This window comes from Canis lupus, chromosome 26 (assembly GCF_003254725.2).
Source record: "Canis lupus dingo isolate Sandy chromosome 26, ASM325472v2, whole genome shotgun sequence".
NCBI classification, from domain to species: Eukaryota; Metazoa; Chordata; class Mammalia; order Carnivora; family Canidae; genus Canis; species Canis lupus.
Window position 1 is genome coordinate 18211556 of NC_064268.1, and position 13703 is coordinate 18225258.

General features: G+C 43.2%; 1 protein-coding gene across 5 annotated transcripts in view; it reads right to left on the bottom strand.

The window, feature by feature from the left end:
- The window catches only part of USP30 (ubiquitin specific peptidase 30), a 63139-nt gene that overhangs the window by 14719 nt on the left and 34717 nt on the right, over positions 1 to 13703 (bottom strand). For all 5 annotated transcript variants that reach the window (XM_025474293.3, XM_025474294.3, XM_025474290.3 and 2 more), the window contains 3 exons: positions 10936 to 11045; positions 9445 to 9627; positions 4069 to 4172 (listed from right to left, as the gene is read on the bottom strand). In XM_025474293.3, coding sequence (XP_025330078.1) covers positions 4069 to 4172; positions 9445 to 9627; positions 10936 to 11045 — 397 coding nt within the window. The remainder of the gene's footprint in view (positions 1 to 4068; positions 4173 to 9444; positions 9628 to 10935; positions 11046 to 13703) is intronic.

The window sequence follows — 13703 nt, forward strand, 5'->3', positions numbered from 1 at the left end:
AATCTTAAAAAAATAAAAATACAGCTATGCATGTGGGCGTACCAGTATCTGTGGAAGTCCCAACTTTCCATTCTTCTGGGCATACACCCGGACATGGAACGTATGGCAGGGGGCTGCTCTTTAAGGAGCCCCTCTCCTCAAAAGCCAAAGCCAGCCCTGGCTCTTCTGGGATGGGTGAGTCTCTCCTCCTCCGAACTCAGATGGCACTGACCCTGATGGGCTCTCCCTCCACTCACCAGGGTGATCTTTTAAGAAGCAAATGCCTTTACTCTTCTGCTTTCAAGTTCCCAGTGGCTTTCACTGATGGGGTAAATCCCCCCTTTTCAGCTGGCCCACGAGGCCTGAGGACCTGATCTGGCCCCTCAAGCTCCCTGCCCCACTCGCCACGCTGCACCCTGGCTTCCTTCTGCTCCATGAGCCAGAAGCTTCCTTCTGCTCAGGGCCTGCTCTTCCCTGTGCCCTCGCCTGGGAAGCCCACCCATATCTTCACACAGTTGCCTCCTTCTCATCCTTCACATTTCTGCTGAAAAGGTACCTCCTGAAGGAGACCTTCCTGCAAGGATCCTCCCTGACATAAGCCCCCACCCCCGTCACCTCCTGCTGGTGCAGCGGCAGTCCTCTACCTCCAACACATACCCTGAATCATGGAGGACTCTGTCTCCCCTGCCTCAACACCAGTCTGAACCAGGCCATCGGCGGCCCGGACACCTACAATGGCTTCTCAACTTTCCTCTCTGCTCCTTCTGGCCCACTTTGACCCCTCCAGTATAGCATGTCTGTTCAAACAGACTAGGTCGGAGCAGACCCTGTACAAGGCCGCCAGTGGCCCCCCACTGCACACAGTAGAAGCCCAACTCCAGCCCAGGGTGGCTGAAGCCCTGCATAATCGGCTCCCCGCCACCGTCTGAGCCCCTGGCTGCAGCCACGCTGGGCTCCTTGCCCTTCCCCAAACACGGCATCCTCAAGGCTCTCACCCTGTACCCTGTATGGTCCTATCTGGAACATTCTGGCACCCAGCTCCTCATAGGTCTCCCTTCTTTTTAGACTTCAGCAATAACCTAACATCTCCACAAGAGCCTTCTCTACCTAAGGGAGTCTCCCCACTGCTTTTCTCTACCACCTCCCCCAACTACATTCCCCCCACCACTCTCACTGGCACATCTACCACCTCCCCCAACTACATTCCCCCCATTCATCTCACTGGCACATCTCATCTTATTAAGATAAGCATGCTTATCTTCTTGTTAACCCATCTTGAAATGGCTTCATTATTGGCTCCAGTCCTCCACCAGAATATAAACTCCCTGCGAGCAGGAGCCCTGTAAGTCACATTTGCCTCTGCAAACCCAGGCCCTCAACAGGCGCTGCCTGAGGCAGGCACTCAATATACATTTGTTGCGCTTATCAATGAATCTCTTCCTAGGCTATGAACACCAGCAAGCAAGAGAGTGATGGAAGATCCCAAAGATAAATAAGGCCCTCGAGGGACAGATGTGGCAGCCTGGCTATTTTATCTAGCAGTAGTGCTATAGCCTGAAGAAGGCCCAGCTTCTCCAGGGAGGCTCACAGACAAGGCATCTAGACCAACCCTTGAAGCAGGAGCAGGGGTTCACCAGGGAGAGAAATGTCAAGACAGGCTGGAGTCAGACCCAAACCCTATTCCATCACAGTGAATCATGGAAGGATGTGGCCCTGAGAAAAGGAATGTCTTGCAGAAGACGGCAGAACTTCAGTGTGCACTGGAGAACCTGATTGGCTCAAATCCTGCCTCTGCCACTAAAACAGCTGTGTGACTCTGGGTGCATCACTTTGCTTCTCTGAACCTCAGTGTTCTCATCTGCAAGATGGGGATGGTAAGAGTGAGTCCTTACAGGGTTGCTATGAGGATGACAGTAGAGAACTCCCATGAGGCAAGCACCGGGCCCAATACATCCCCCATGGCTCTAGCTCTAGACAGTGAGAAGTGGTTGGCAGCGTAAGTCTACTGTTGACTAATGAGATCAATAATAATCAAGATGAGGGTAAGGCCCTGGGCCAGAAACTCTGATGAGTTTAGAGAGAAGAGGCCAACGTGCAGCCATGCTTGCCTCTTTCCCATGCACACTACAGCTTAGTGTGGCTGCAGGCTGAAGCTTACTTTCTAAGGTAAAGTAAAGCCACCTGCCTCTCTCTGAAGGACCCAGGTGTTCCTGGCAACCAGTGAAATGCAAAGTCACTCAACGAAAAAGAGGCAAAAAAAAAAAAAAAAAAAGAATGAAGACCCCGAATAGCCAGGGGAATTCTAAAAAAGAAAACCATATCTGGGGGCATCACAATGCCAGATGTCAGGTTGCACTACAAAGCTGTGGTCATCAAGACAGTGTGCTACTGGCACAAAAACAGACACATAGATCGATGGAACAGAATAGAGAACCCAGAAGTGGACCCTGAACTTTACGGTCAACTAATATTCGATAAAGGAGGAAAGACTATCCATTGGAAGAAAGACAGTCTCTTCAATAAATGGTGCTGGGAAAATTGGACAGCCACATGCAGAAGAATGAAACTAGACCACTCGCTTGCACCATACACAAAGATAAACTCAAAATGGATGAAAGATCTAAATGTGAGACAAGATTCCATCAAAATCCTAGAGGAGAACACAGGCAACACCCTTTTTGAACTCGGCCACAGTAACTTCTTGCAAGATACAGCCACAAAGGCAAAAGAAACAAAAGCAAAAATGAACTATTGGGACTTCATCAAGATAAGAAGCTTTTGCACAGCAAAGGATACAGTCAACAAAACTAAAAGACAACCTACAGAATGGGAGAAGATATTTGCAAATGACGTATCAGATAAAGGGCTAGTTTCCAAGATCTATAAAGAACTTATTAAACTCAACACCAAAGAAACAAACAATCCAATCATGAAATGGGCAAAAGACATGAAGAGAAATCTCACAGAGGAAGACATAGACATGGCCAACATGCACATGAGAAAATGCTCTGCATCACTTGCCATCAGGGAAATACAAATCAAAACCACAATGAGATACCACCTCACACCAGTGAGAATGGGGAAAATTAACAAGGCAGGAAACCACAAATGTTGGAGAGGATGCGGAGAAAAGGGAACCCTCTTACACTGTTGGTGGGAATGTGAACTGGTGCAGCCACTCTGGAAAACTGTGTGGAGGTTCCTCAAAGAGTTAAAAATAGACCTGCCCTACGACCCAGCAATTGCACTGTTGGGGATTTACCCCAAAGATACAGATGCAATGAAACACCGGGACACGTGCACCCCGATGTTTATAGCAGCAATGGCCACAATAGCCAAACTGTGGAAGGAGCCTTGGTGTCCATCGAAAGATGAATGGATAAAGAAGATGTGGTCTATGTATACAATGGAATATTACTCAGCCATTAGAAACAACAAATACCCACCATTTGCTTCAACGTGGATGGAACTGGAGGGTATTATGCTGAGTGAAGTAAGTCAATCGGAGAAGGACAAACATTATATGTTCTCATTCATTTGGGGAATATAAATAATAGTGAAAGGGAATACAAGGGAAGGGAGAAGAAATGTGTGGGAAATATCAGAAAGGGAGACAGAGCATAAAGACTCCTAACTCTAGGAAACGAACTAGGGTGGTGGAAGGGGAGGAGGGCGGGGGGTGGGGGTGAATGGGTGACGGGATGAGCACTGGGTGTTATTCTGTATGTTGGTAAATTGAACACCAATAAAAAATAAATTTATTAAAAAAAAAAAAAGAATAAAAAAGAGGCTCATTCTTTGGCAACTATGTGTTTAAACCCTATCCGGTTAACCTCTCCACCCACAGGGTAAAAAAAAAAACAAAAACAAAAGGCTGCATTTCTCCTCTGATCATGAGAATAGGAACAAAGTTCATGATCTGGTCCCAGAATACTAAACCATCCCAGAAATGTAAACTCCAACCAGGCAAGTGCAAGGTCAATACTGGCATTTATTCCTCATGGGGCAGCAAGGTGACTAGTTTTCTGCCACCATTGCCAGCTCAGGCCCCAATGCATTAGTGAGCAGGATTTTGAATAGGGTGTTCACCTGTTCTTCAAATGAAGAGATCTGCCATCTGTACATCCTTAAGACATCCAACAAGCAGCTTGCATCTAAGACCTCATCGTCGGTGACTTCTTGGCAGGATAAAGCTGGAAACCAAAAAGGTAATGTAATTATTAGATTCACTAGCCTAACAACAAACCAGGAAACCTACCGGACCACACATCAAAGCCAATTAAGCATTCATCTCACTGTAAAGTTTACCTTGGAATTATAGTTCTCTCATTATTCCTCTTTGTAGCTTTACCCAAGGCTTAGAGGGCTGTTAGGCACCACGTGTTTACTGAATGAATGTGATTTTTCATGAGCCTGTAGTATTTAAATGAACTGATTTCAGCTATTTGAATTGCCATCATCAATATATATATAAATTGTTGACTCCCTTCAATAGGACTCTCTCTGGGGCCAAGGGGCCTTCACTTGTGTTTGTCTGCCCTCAAATTTCTGATTTTATAGCAAAGCAGGAAGCCATATGTGCAGCCTGAAAGGGGCTGCTGAGTAGTTTTCTTTTCCTTTTTTTTTTTTTTTTTTTAATGTAGGCTCCACACCCAGCATGGAGCCCATTGCGGGGATTGCATTCATGACCATGAGATCAACAACTGAGCCAAGATCAAGAACCAGACATTCATTCAACCGAGCCAGCCAGGCGCCCCAGTTTACTTTTCAACCATAAGTAGAATCAAGCTTAATAAACAAAAATCCAAGTTTGGTGGACTTATGAGTTTATAATTACAGCTACATCAAGGGTTGACAAACTTTTTCTGTCAAGGGTCAGACAGGAGATATTTTTGGCTTTGGAGGCTCTGCAGCCCCTATCTGACTCTGTTATAGTACCAAGGCACTCATAAAGAGCAAGGAAATGGGCATGGCTGTTGCAATAAAACCTTACTGACAAAAGCAGTGACACAGATGTGGCTCACGGGCCATAGTCTGCTGGTTCCTGATCTTGCTCGTGGCCCCTTCCACACTATATTTCACTGGACTGGTATTGCTAGAGTGTGGGAGATAAAAATACAGGGGCCTGCCACCTCAGTGCAGCTTCCCAAGTTCAATAACCTCTAGGAGAACTAAACCAGCCTCTTTCTTCTCTTTGCTTTGCAGTTAGTTAGAACTTGAGACCTTCCTTTGAATCCTTCAGGCTCTGGCTTGGGAGGTTCTTCAGCAATACCACCTCCATCCCTACCTGGACTTGGTGGTGACCCTGGGTGGTAACCTGTGGAGAAGCAGCAGCCCTGGTAGCCAATGCTAAGTCCTGAGGCTCGTCTGATCACTGCAGATATGCCCTGGTGTCAGATTTGTACCCTCCAGATTTTTTTTTTTTAAATTAACTTTATTTTTTAAATTTTTATTTATTTATGATAGTCACGGAGAGAGAGAGAGAGAGAGAGAGAGAGAGGCAGAGACATAGGCAGAGGGAGAAGCAGGCTCCATGCACCGGGAGCCCGACGTGGGATTCGATCCCGGGTCTCCAGGATCGCACCCTGGGCCAAAGGCAGGCGCCAAACCGCTGCGCCACCCAGGGATCCCTGTACCCTCCAGATTTGTACCCTCCTTCCCTTGTTCCTCCTACACTCCTCAGGTAGCCTGTTAGCTTTTTCCCTCCTAAGGAAAATTTGAATGTCCCCTTTAGCCTAATTTTGCCTAAAATGCTGTGGGGAAATTCAGCAGTGTCTACTACTTTTCATATCCTACAATTCATATTCTAGCAATCTGACTTTCTCAGGATCTATGCTAGGGAGACGGGCTCGTGTGAACTAGGGCACAAACAATAATATTCACTGAGGCCTGTTTACACCAACAAGGCCCTGGAAGCAAATAACTAAATAATATTATCTTGCCCATATGGATACTGTGCCACTGTGAAAGTGAATGAGGTTTGCATATCACATATCTGCTAAGGGACTGAGATCCAGAACGTATGAAAAACCCCTGAACTCAACAGTGAAAACAAAGACAACCCAATTCCAAAATGGACAAGGGACTTGAGTAGACATTTATAAAAAAACACACAAAAAAAACTATACACACAGCCAGAAACACATAACAACTCCTGCTCAACCTCACTTATCAGTAGGGAAATGCAGATCAAAACCACGAGATTTAACTTCACACCCATGATAGCTACTATCCAAAAGACAGACAATAACAAGTGTTGGCAAGGATGTGGAGAGTAGGAACCCTTCATGCACTGTCAGAGGGGTGGGGAATACAAAATGGTACAGCTGCCCTGGAAACCAGTATGATGCATCCTCAAAAAAATTAAACAGAATTACCATCTGGTCCAGCAATTCCCCTTCTAGGTATATACCCAAAAGAATTAAAAGCAGGGACATGAGTAGATACCTGTACACCCATGTTCACAGCAGCATTATTCACAGTAGCTGACGGTGGAAACAATCCAAATGTCCCTTGACTAATGAATGAACAAAAGGTAGTATGTACATACAATGCAGTATTATTCATATTAAGCCTTAAAAAGGAATGGAATTCTGACCCGTGCTACAATGTGGATGAACCTCAAGGACACCACACTGAGTGAAATAAACCAGACACACAAGGACAAATACTCTATGATTCTACTTCTATGAGATACATAGTCAAACTCATAGACAGAAAGCAGCACAGTAGTTTCTGGGGTCTGGGGATTGAGGAGAATGGAAAAACACTGCTTATCGGATAGAGTTTCAGGACGGGATAATGGAAAAGCCTTGGTGAAGAGAACAGTGGGTGTGGTTGTCAAACATTGTGAATGTACTCAATGCCACCCAAATATGTACTTAAAAGTGGTGAGGACGATACATCTTCTGTTACGGAAATTTTACCACAATTTTTAAAAATTGGGTGATGGGGGCAGCCTTGGTGACCCAGCAGTTTAGCACTGCCTTCAGGCCAGGGCGTGATCCTGGAGACCTGGGATCGAGTCCCGCGTCAGGCTCCCTGCATGAAGCCTGCTTCTTTCTCTGCCTGTGTCTCTGCCTTTCTCTCTCTCTCTGTCTCTCTCTCTCTCTGTCTCTCATGAATAAATAAATAAAATCTTAAAAAAAAAAAATTGGGCGATGGGAATGAGCAGGTTATCCACAGAAGACATAAGACCAATAAACTCACAAAAGGAAAAAAAAAGAATGAAGTGGGGCTACCTGTACTGAAACAGATATCTCTCCAACACAGATATGATTCTGTTATTTGGTTATGAAAAAACATAAACGAAAATCAGTATGTCATTTCTATGGGTGCTTAGAAACTTATCAAAATGCACAGAAAACAGTCTGGGAGGATACACTTGTATTTTACTTTGGGAAGAAACGAGGGGAACAGGATGAGGGCAATGATAAAGGGAACTGTAGCTTTATGCGTGATGCTTTAATTTTTTACAAGGAGAATGTATTCATGCATTACTTGTCAAATTACAAATTATCTCTGAAAACCAAAATAAATGACCCTGAAAAGCAGAAGCAGGGAAGGGAACACAGATTCCAGGTGGAGCCACCCAGACGGGCTCTGGTTCCCAGCCCCACATCATGCATGTGAGGAGGAGAGCCAGTGGTCACACCACAACAATTCCTGAACCTGTGTTATCTGCCTGTGTACACATTTCAGCTTTCTGCTAGGGAATGGTATTTTTTTAAACAGGGTAGTAGAAGAAATTCTTTTCTAATCACTTGTTATACAGAAGAGCAGAACTTGCTTTCTGTGTCAGGCTGAGATCACCCAGGAATATATCTCAGTGAAGCAACAGTGAGTTGAGTGTTTTTTAAACCCAATTTTTTTTTCTGACTGTGAGAGTCATACCTGCTGTTGAGAGCTTTAGAAATACTGTTGTTTCGTTTTCATGTTTCTGAGAGGTCAACTGCATAAGACCAAAATGGCTGTGGCAAACATTTGGGTCTTTTTCTGTCCAACCTTTATCTGCGGAAATCTTTGCTTTGCTGAAGTCAAATTACAACATATTTTGAACACTGTTCTTTTAAACTTAACATTATAGCCTATGCCCCTCCCACATTAAAAAAACCACAACAAAAACAACAAAAAATACTTTACAAAGGTGATGCCTAATAGCTACATAATATCCCATTGACTGCCTGACCTCTTGCTGCTGGACACCCACCAACTCTCCTCCCGGGCCCTTCCTTATAACCAGGTGTTAGGAAATCTTTGTGCACCTAACAGCATTTCCCCAAATCACGTTCTGGGGCATGTCCTCAGGATGTTAATGGGCATTATGGAAGGAAAAACTATTCTACGGGCAAAAAAGCTGGTTGAAAAATGAAGTGGAATGGGTGATTTCTTCAAATCCTGTCTCCACAGAACTCTCCCAGCTCAGGGTCGCTGCTCGGCCACTCCTGAACTCATCTGCTCATAGAGCACCATTTCAGGGGTGTCTGGGTGGCTCAGTAGATGAGCCTTTGGCTCAGGTCGTGATCCTGGAGTCCTGGGATCGAGTTCCGCGTCAGGCTGCCTGCATGAAGCCTGCTTCTCCCTCTGCCTGTGTCTCTGCCTCTGTCTCTCTCTCATAAAAAAATAAAAATAAATAAAATAAAATAAAATAAAATAAAATAAATAAAATAAAATAAAATAAAATAAATAAAATAAATTAAATTAAATTAAATTAATAAAAAATAAAATAAAATAAATAAAATAAAATAAAATAAAATAAAATAAAATAAAATAAAGAACTCCATTTCAGGTTAGTGTCAAACACGGTCTACTGAGTTCCTAGGTCAAATGGTCCTGGACACTTTGCAAGGTATCACCGTGTAGTTCCAAACTACTTTCCAGAAAGTTGGCCCTGTGTCACACCACCAGCAGCACATTTGAATATACTGTCCAGCAGCAGGGCAGGGCTGGGGAGTTTTCAGTCTTTGCTGATCGGTAAAACAAAGCTAACCTCACTGTTACATTATTTCTATTTCTTCCATTTTGGCTGAGTTGAACAATTGAGTACCTATTAGACGCTTGTTATATCTACTCAATACAACCTGCACTATTTCTTCTGTGAACTACCTTATTTCTTAGGCTAACACACTTCTTTTTTCTTTTTTTTTTTTTTTTTTTTTTTTTTTTACACTTCTTTTTTCTAAACTTTAATAAACCAGAGTACTTCATACAATCAAAATACTTAAGTGGCATGGATCTGTTCTCTTTTCTAAAAAGCTGTTCATAAACTGACAATTTTTAAAAGAAATGGTTACAACTTTAATTTTTTTTTTTTTTAACAGCTGTTCATATCTACTGGGCCCTTGGTGGTTTTGTTTGTTTATTTCCATGATGATCTACATGACAAAAGCTATTAATCCTTCACTTGTCATCTGGGCTGCTGCTTTCAAAATGTACACAAACCCCTTTAAATTCCCAGCCAGATACCTTTGAGGAGGTGCAACAGCGTTAAGGATAAATACTGGTGGGGCGGGGTCTCCTTCTGATCCCTGGTGTACTGGGTGGTAAACTCTTCCAGCCACTTGATGAAAGCAGGGCAGGCAGACAGGCCTTGTAGCAGGGAGTTCATGAAGCAGGTGTTCCCTAAGTTGACAAGGCCAGGCACCAGTCCTGAAAAAAGCAGGGAAAAGAAGAGAAAAGCACATCACATTGGCCCAATTCTTTCTTTCCCATTCAGGAGTCAGACTTTCTGTACTGGAGCCTGAAACTGAAAATCCCAATCTCACAAAGTCCTTATCCACACACATCAGGGGGCCAGGCATCCTGTCCGTACAGAGCCCTGGTCCTAGGGCTGCTCCCTCAGAAGTCTGTAAGTGACAGCAGACAGGTCTCCTATCATGTGTTACTTCTGATCACCACCACGGTGTCTGGCACAGTTTGGTTGATGCTGAGTGTACAAAAACACTTCATAACATCTCTCTCTCTCTCCTTTGATAAGAAAGCAATGTCAGAACAGAAGAAAACAATTGTTTTTTTGTTGCTCCCCAGGACAATGATTTTGTTCTTGTAATCAGTTAGAAAGACACCACCATAGCAATTCTGATCAGTCTTTCTGCAAAGAGATCAACAAAATCTGACATACTTCCCTTTTCTGCTGAAATATTTTTTTATAACTTTTTATTATAAGAGTTCTTAAACATGCACAAAAGAAGAGAGGATATATAATCAACTCCAATCATAACCACCCCCAGACCTAACAATGATCAACCATTTTGCTCTATCAATCCCTTTTTTGGTTTGCTTGCTGTGGCTGAATTTTAATCAACATATCTGTTTTAAAATAAGGAAACAGGGGATCCCTGGGTCGTGCAGCAATTTGGCGCCTGCCTTTGGCCCAGGGCACGATCCTGGAGACCCGGGATCGAATCCCACGTCGGGCTCCCGGTGCATGGAGCCTGCTTCTCCCTCTGCCTGTGTCTCTGCCTCTCTCTCTCTCTGTGTGTGTGTGACTATCATAAATAAATAAATAAATAAATAAATAAATAAATAAATAAATAAATAAATAAAATAAAATAAAATAAGGAAACAGAGTTTTGTATTAAAGATGTTAAATGGAAACTCTTACAAGCTGACTAGCAGCTACTCAGTGAAACCACAAATGCATCACACAACCAGTCAGCTGTGCTATTGAATAACACGAGCGCCATATAAAGAAGAACAGTCAGACAATTAAGCCATGTGAACTTTTTCATTACAGAGCATGGCTCAAACTCAAGATTTTAGAGGGGAAGAAGACAGAGATCTTTTCATTATGCCTAAAGTAATGAGTCATTAAAATTAATTTCTGTTTAAAAGAAAACACTGCCCCAAAACTGGAGATCCAAGAGAACAAAAATACCCTCCCCTTTTTGTACTGTTTTGGAATAATAACGGGTTGGGTCAAGTCTGCAGACTATGATATAATGACCTCATTCTTACCTTTTCTACGCTTCTTTCTTTCTGTAATGGGACCCCAAATCACGTAGATTCCTGCGGCAAGAGCAGCAGCAATTCCACCTATAACACCCCAGTTCTTCATGACTTTATATCTAAAAAGGAAAATAGGTTTACTGTCTTCCCTAATCACACACACAATATGTATAAATACAGATACAGGTATGAAGAAATAACATTTCATTAAAATAACCGACTAGCAAAAAAAAATAAAATAAAATAACCGACTAGCCCACCAAACACCTAACTTTCAACTTGAACTAATAATACAGTATAGAATTATGTCTTGAAAATCAGCATGTTTATTATTTTTTTTAAACATTTTATTTATTTATTCAGAGAGACAGAGAGAGAGAGAGAGAGGCAGAGACACACAGGCAGAGGGAGAAGCAGGCTCCATGCAGGGAGCCTGATGTGGGACTTGATCCCAGGTCTCCGGGATCACGCCCTGGGCTGGAGGCGGCGCTAAACCCGCTGAGCCATCAGGGCTGCCTCAATCAGCATGTTTAGACATTAGGATTTAAAATCTAAGTCAGGGCACAGAAGCCCCATCTCACTCAGAGAGGAGGCCAAGGTTCTCTGCCTCCCATGCTGCCACTATATTGGCTACCTCAGGGCCTTTGCACTGCTGCTCCCTCTGCCAGGATGCTCTCCTCCCTATCACTGCATGGCTCTTTCACCTCCCCTTCACTTCTAACCAACAATTAGAACTTGCATTCCTCATCTCTTCTACCTAGGTCTGGATTTTCTTTTTACCTTCTTTTTCTTCTTCTTTGTTAAAGATTTTATTTATTTATTTGACAGAGAGAGAGCACAAGAGCATGCACAAGCAGAGGGAGTGGCAGGCAGAGGGAGAGGAAGAAGCAGACTCTCACACAGCAGGGAACCCAATGCAGAACTCAATCCCAGAACCCTGGAATCATGACCCGAGCCAAAGGCATATGCTTCACCAACTGAGCCACCCAGGTGCCCTTTTTATCACCTTCTAACATAGCATTCACTTATCAGCTACGATTATTGTCTGTCTCCCTCACTGGAGAGCAAAGTCCCTGCAGGCAGGGATCTTTGTCCATTTTGCTCACTGACATATCCCAAGTCTCTAGATCACACATGGCACCTAAGAGGTTCCTAATAGCATTTCCTGAATGATTGGACACTGGAGAAAACACGTATAAGTGAATTTATCTTTTTTTTTTAATTTTATTTATTTATGATAGTCACACAAAGAGAGAGAGAGAGAGGCAGAGACACAGGCAGAGGGAGAAGCAGGCTCCATGCACCGGGAGCCTGACGTGGGATTCGATCCCAGGTCTCCAGGATCGCGCCCTGGGCCAAAGGCAGGCGCCAAACCGCTGCGCCACCCAGGGATCCCTATCTTTTAGATTATTAAACAGAGAGAAGGCATACTCTAAATTAAAATTTTACTAAATTTTAATTAAAATTAAAATTAAATTTTTAATTTACTAAATTAAAATTTTCTTAACTCGAGTTAACTCGAGTTAACTCGACTTAAGCACTTAAGTTATTCTTTTACTACAAAGACATTTCAGCGATTTAAAGTTATATACAAAGTTATATATTTCCACCAAATAAATAATACGTGTGTGAATATATATATGTGTGCCAACAGATAACTGTAGATGAGTGTTTGGTATGTGTATATGTATAATATATTCTTATTCCAATATTTGGATCATGTGACTATTGTTCTGAGTTCAGCTCAGTCAACATCAATTCAATTCAACACTAGTAACTCTGTCTACAACATCCACCATCTTCCTATGTCGTAACCAATATGATACATAACTGCTAACTGAATTCCAAATAAATCTTTATTCTCCCCAAGATAGAGTCAATAGAATGTGCACAGAACTTGGTTAAGAAAGGGGTGTTGCGGGGATCCCTGGGTGGCGCAGCGGTTTAGCGCCTGCCTTTGGCCCAGGGCGCGATCCTGGAGACCTGGGATCGAATCCCACGTCGGGCTCCCGGTGCATGGAGCCTGCTTCTCCCTCTGCCTGTGTCTCTGCCTGTGTCTCTGCCTCTCTCTCTCTCTCTCTCTGTGTGACTATCATAAATAAATAAAAGAAAGAAAGAAAGAAAGAAAGAAAGAAAGAAAGAAGAAGGAAGAAGGAAGGAAGGAAGGAAGGAAGGAAGGAAGGAAGGAAGGGGTGTTGCGAGAGGCCTGGGTGGCTAGGTGGTTCAGCATCTGCGTTCAGCTCAGGGCATGATCCTGGATCCGAGGATTGAGTCCCACATCGGGCTCCCTGCATGGAGCCTATGTCTCCCTCTGCCTATGTCTCCGCCTCTCTCTGTCTCTCATGAATAAATAAATAAAATCTTAGAAAAGAAAAAAGAAAAGAAAAGAAAGAGGTGTTGCATTAATCTGGTTCGATTCTGGCTCTTGCTAGTCCTTAGAGCATCGTTTTACCTTCTCAAGCTCAGCTTTGTCACTTGTACAATGGGGATGACCATGAGACCTAGCTCATGGAGTTCTGAGACTCAAAGAAGCACTAGAGCAAAATTAAGGGCTTAAGAAATGCTAGCCACTACAATTATTAAGTATCATTATCCGAACTTCATTCATTAAAGTTATTCTTGAATTTCTTAGTGCATTACTGTGCTGACTTCCACACAACAGGTATATTAACCAAAGTGCTAGAAAGGTTAAAAATAAAACAAAACCATCATTGAAATTCTAAAGCACTTTACAACTGCTTTAAATCCCCTGAACAAATGCTAATATTTAAGGGCGC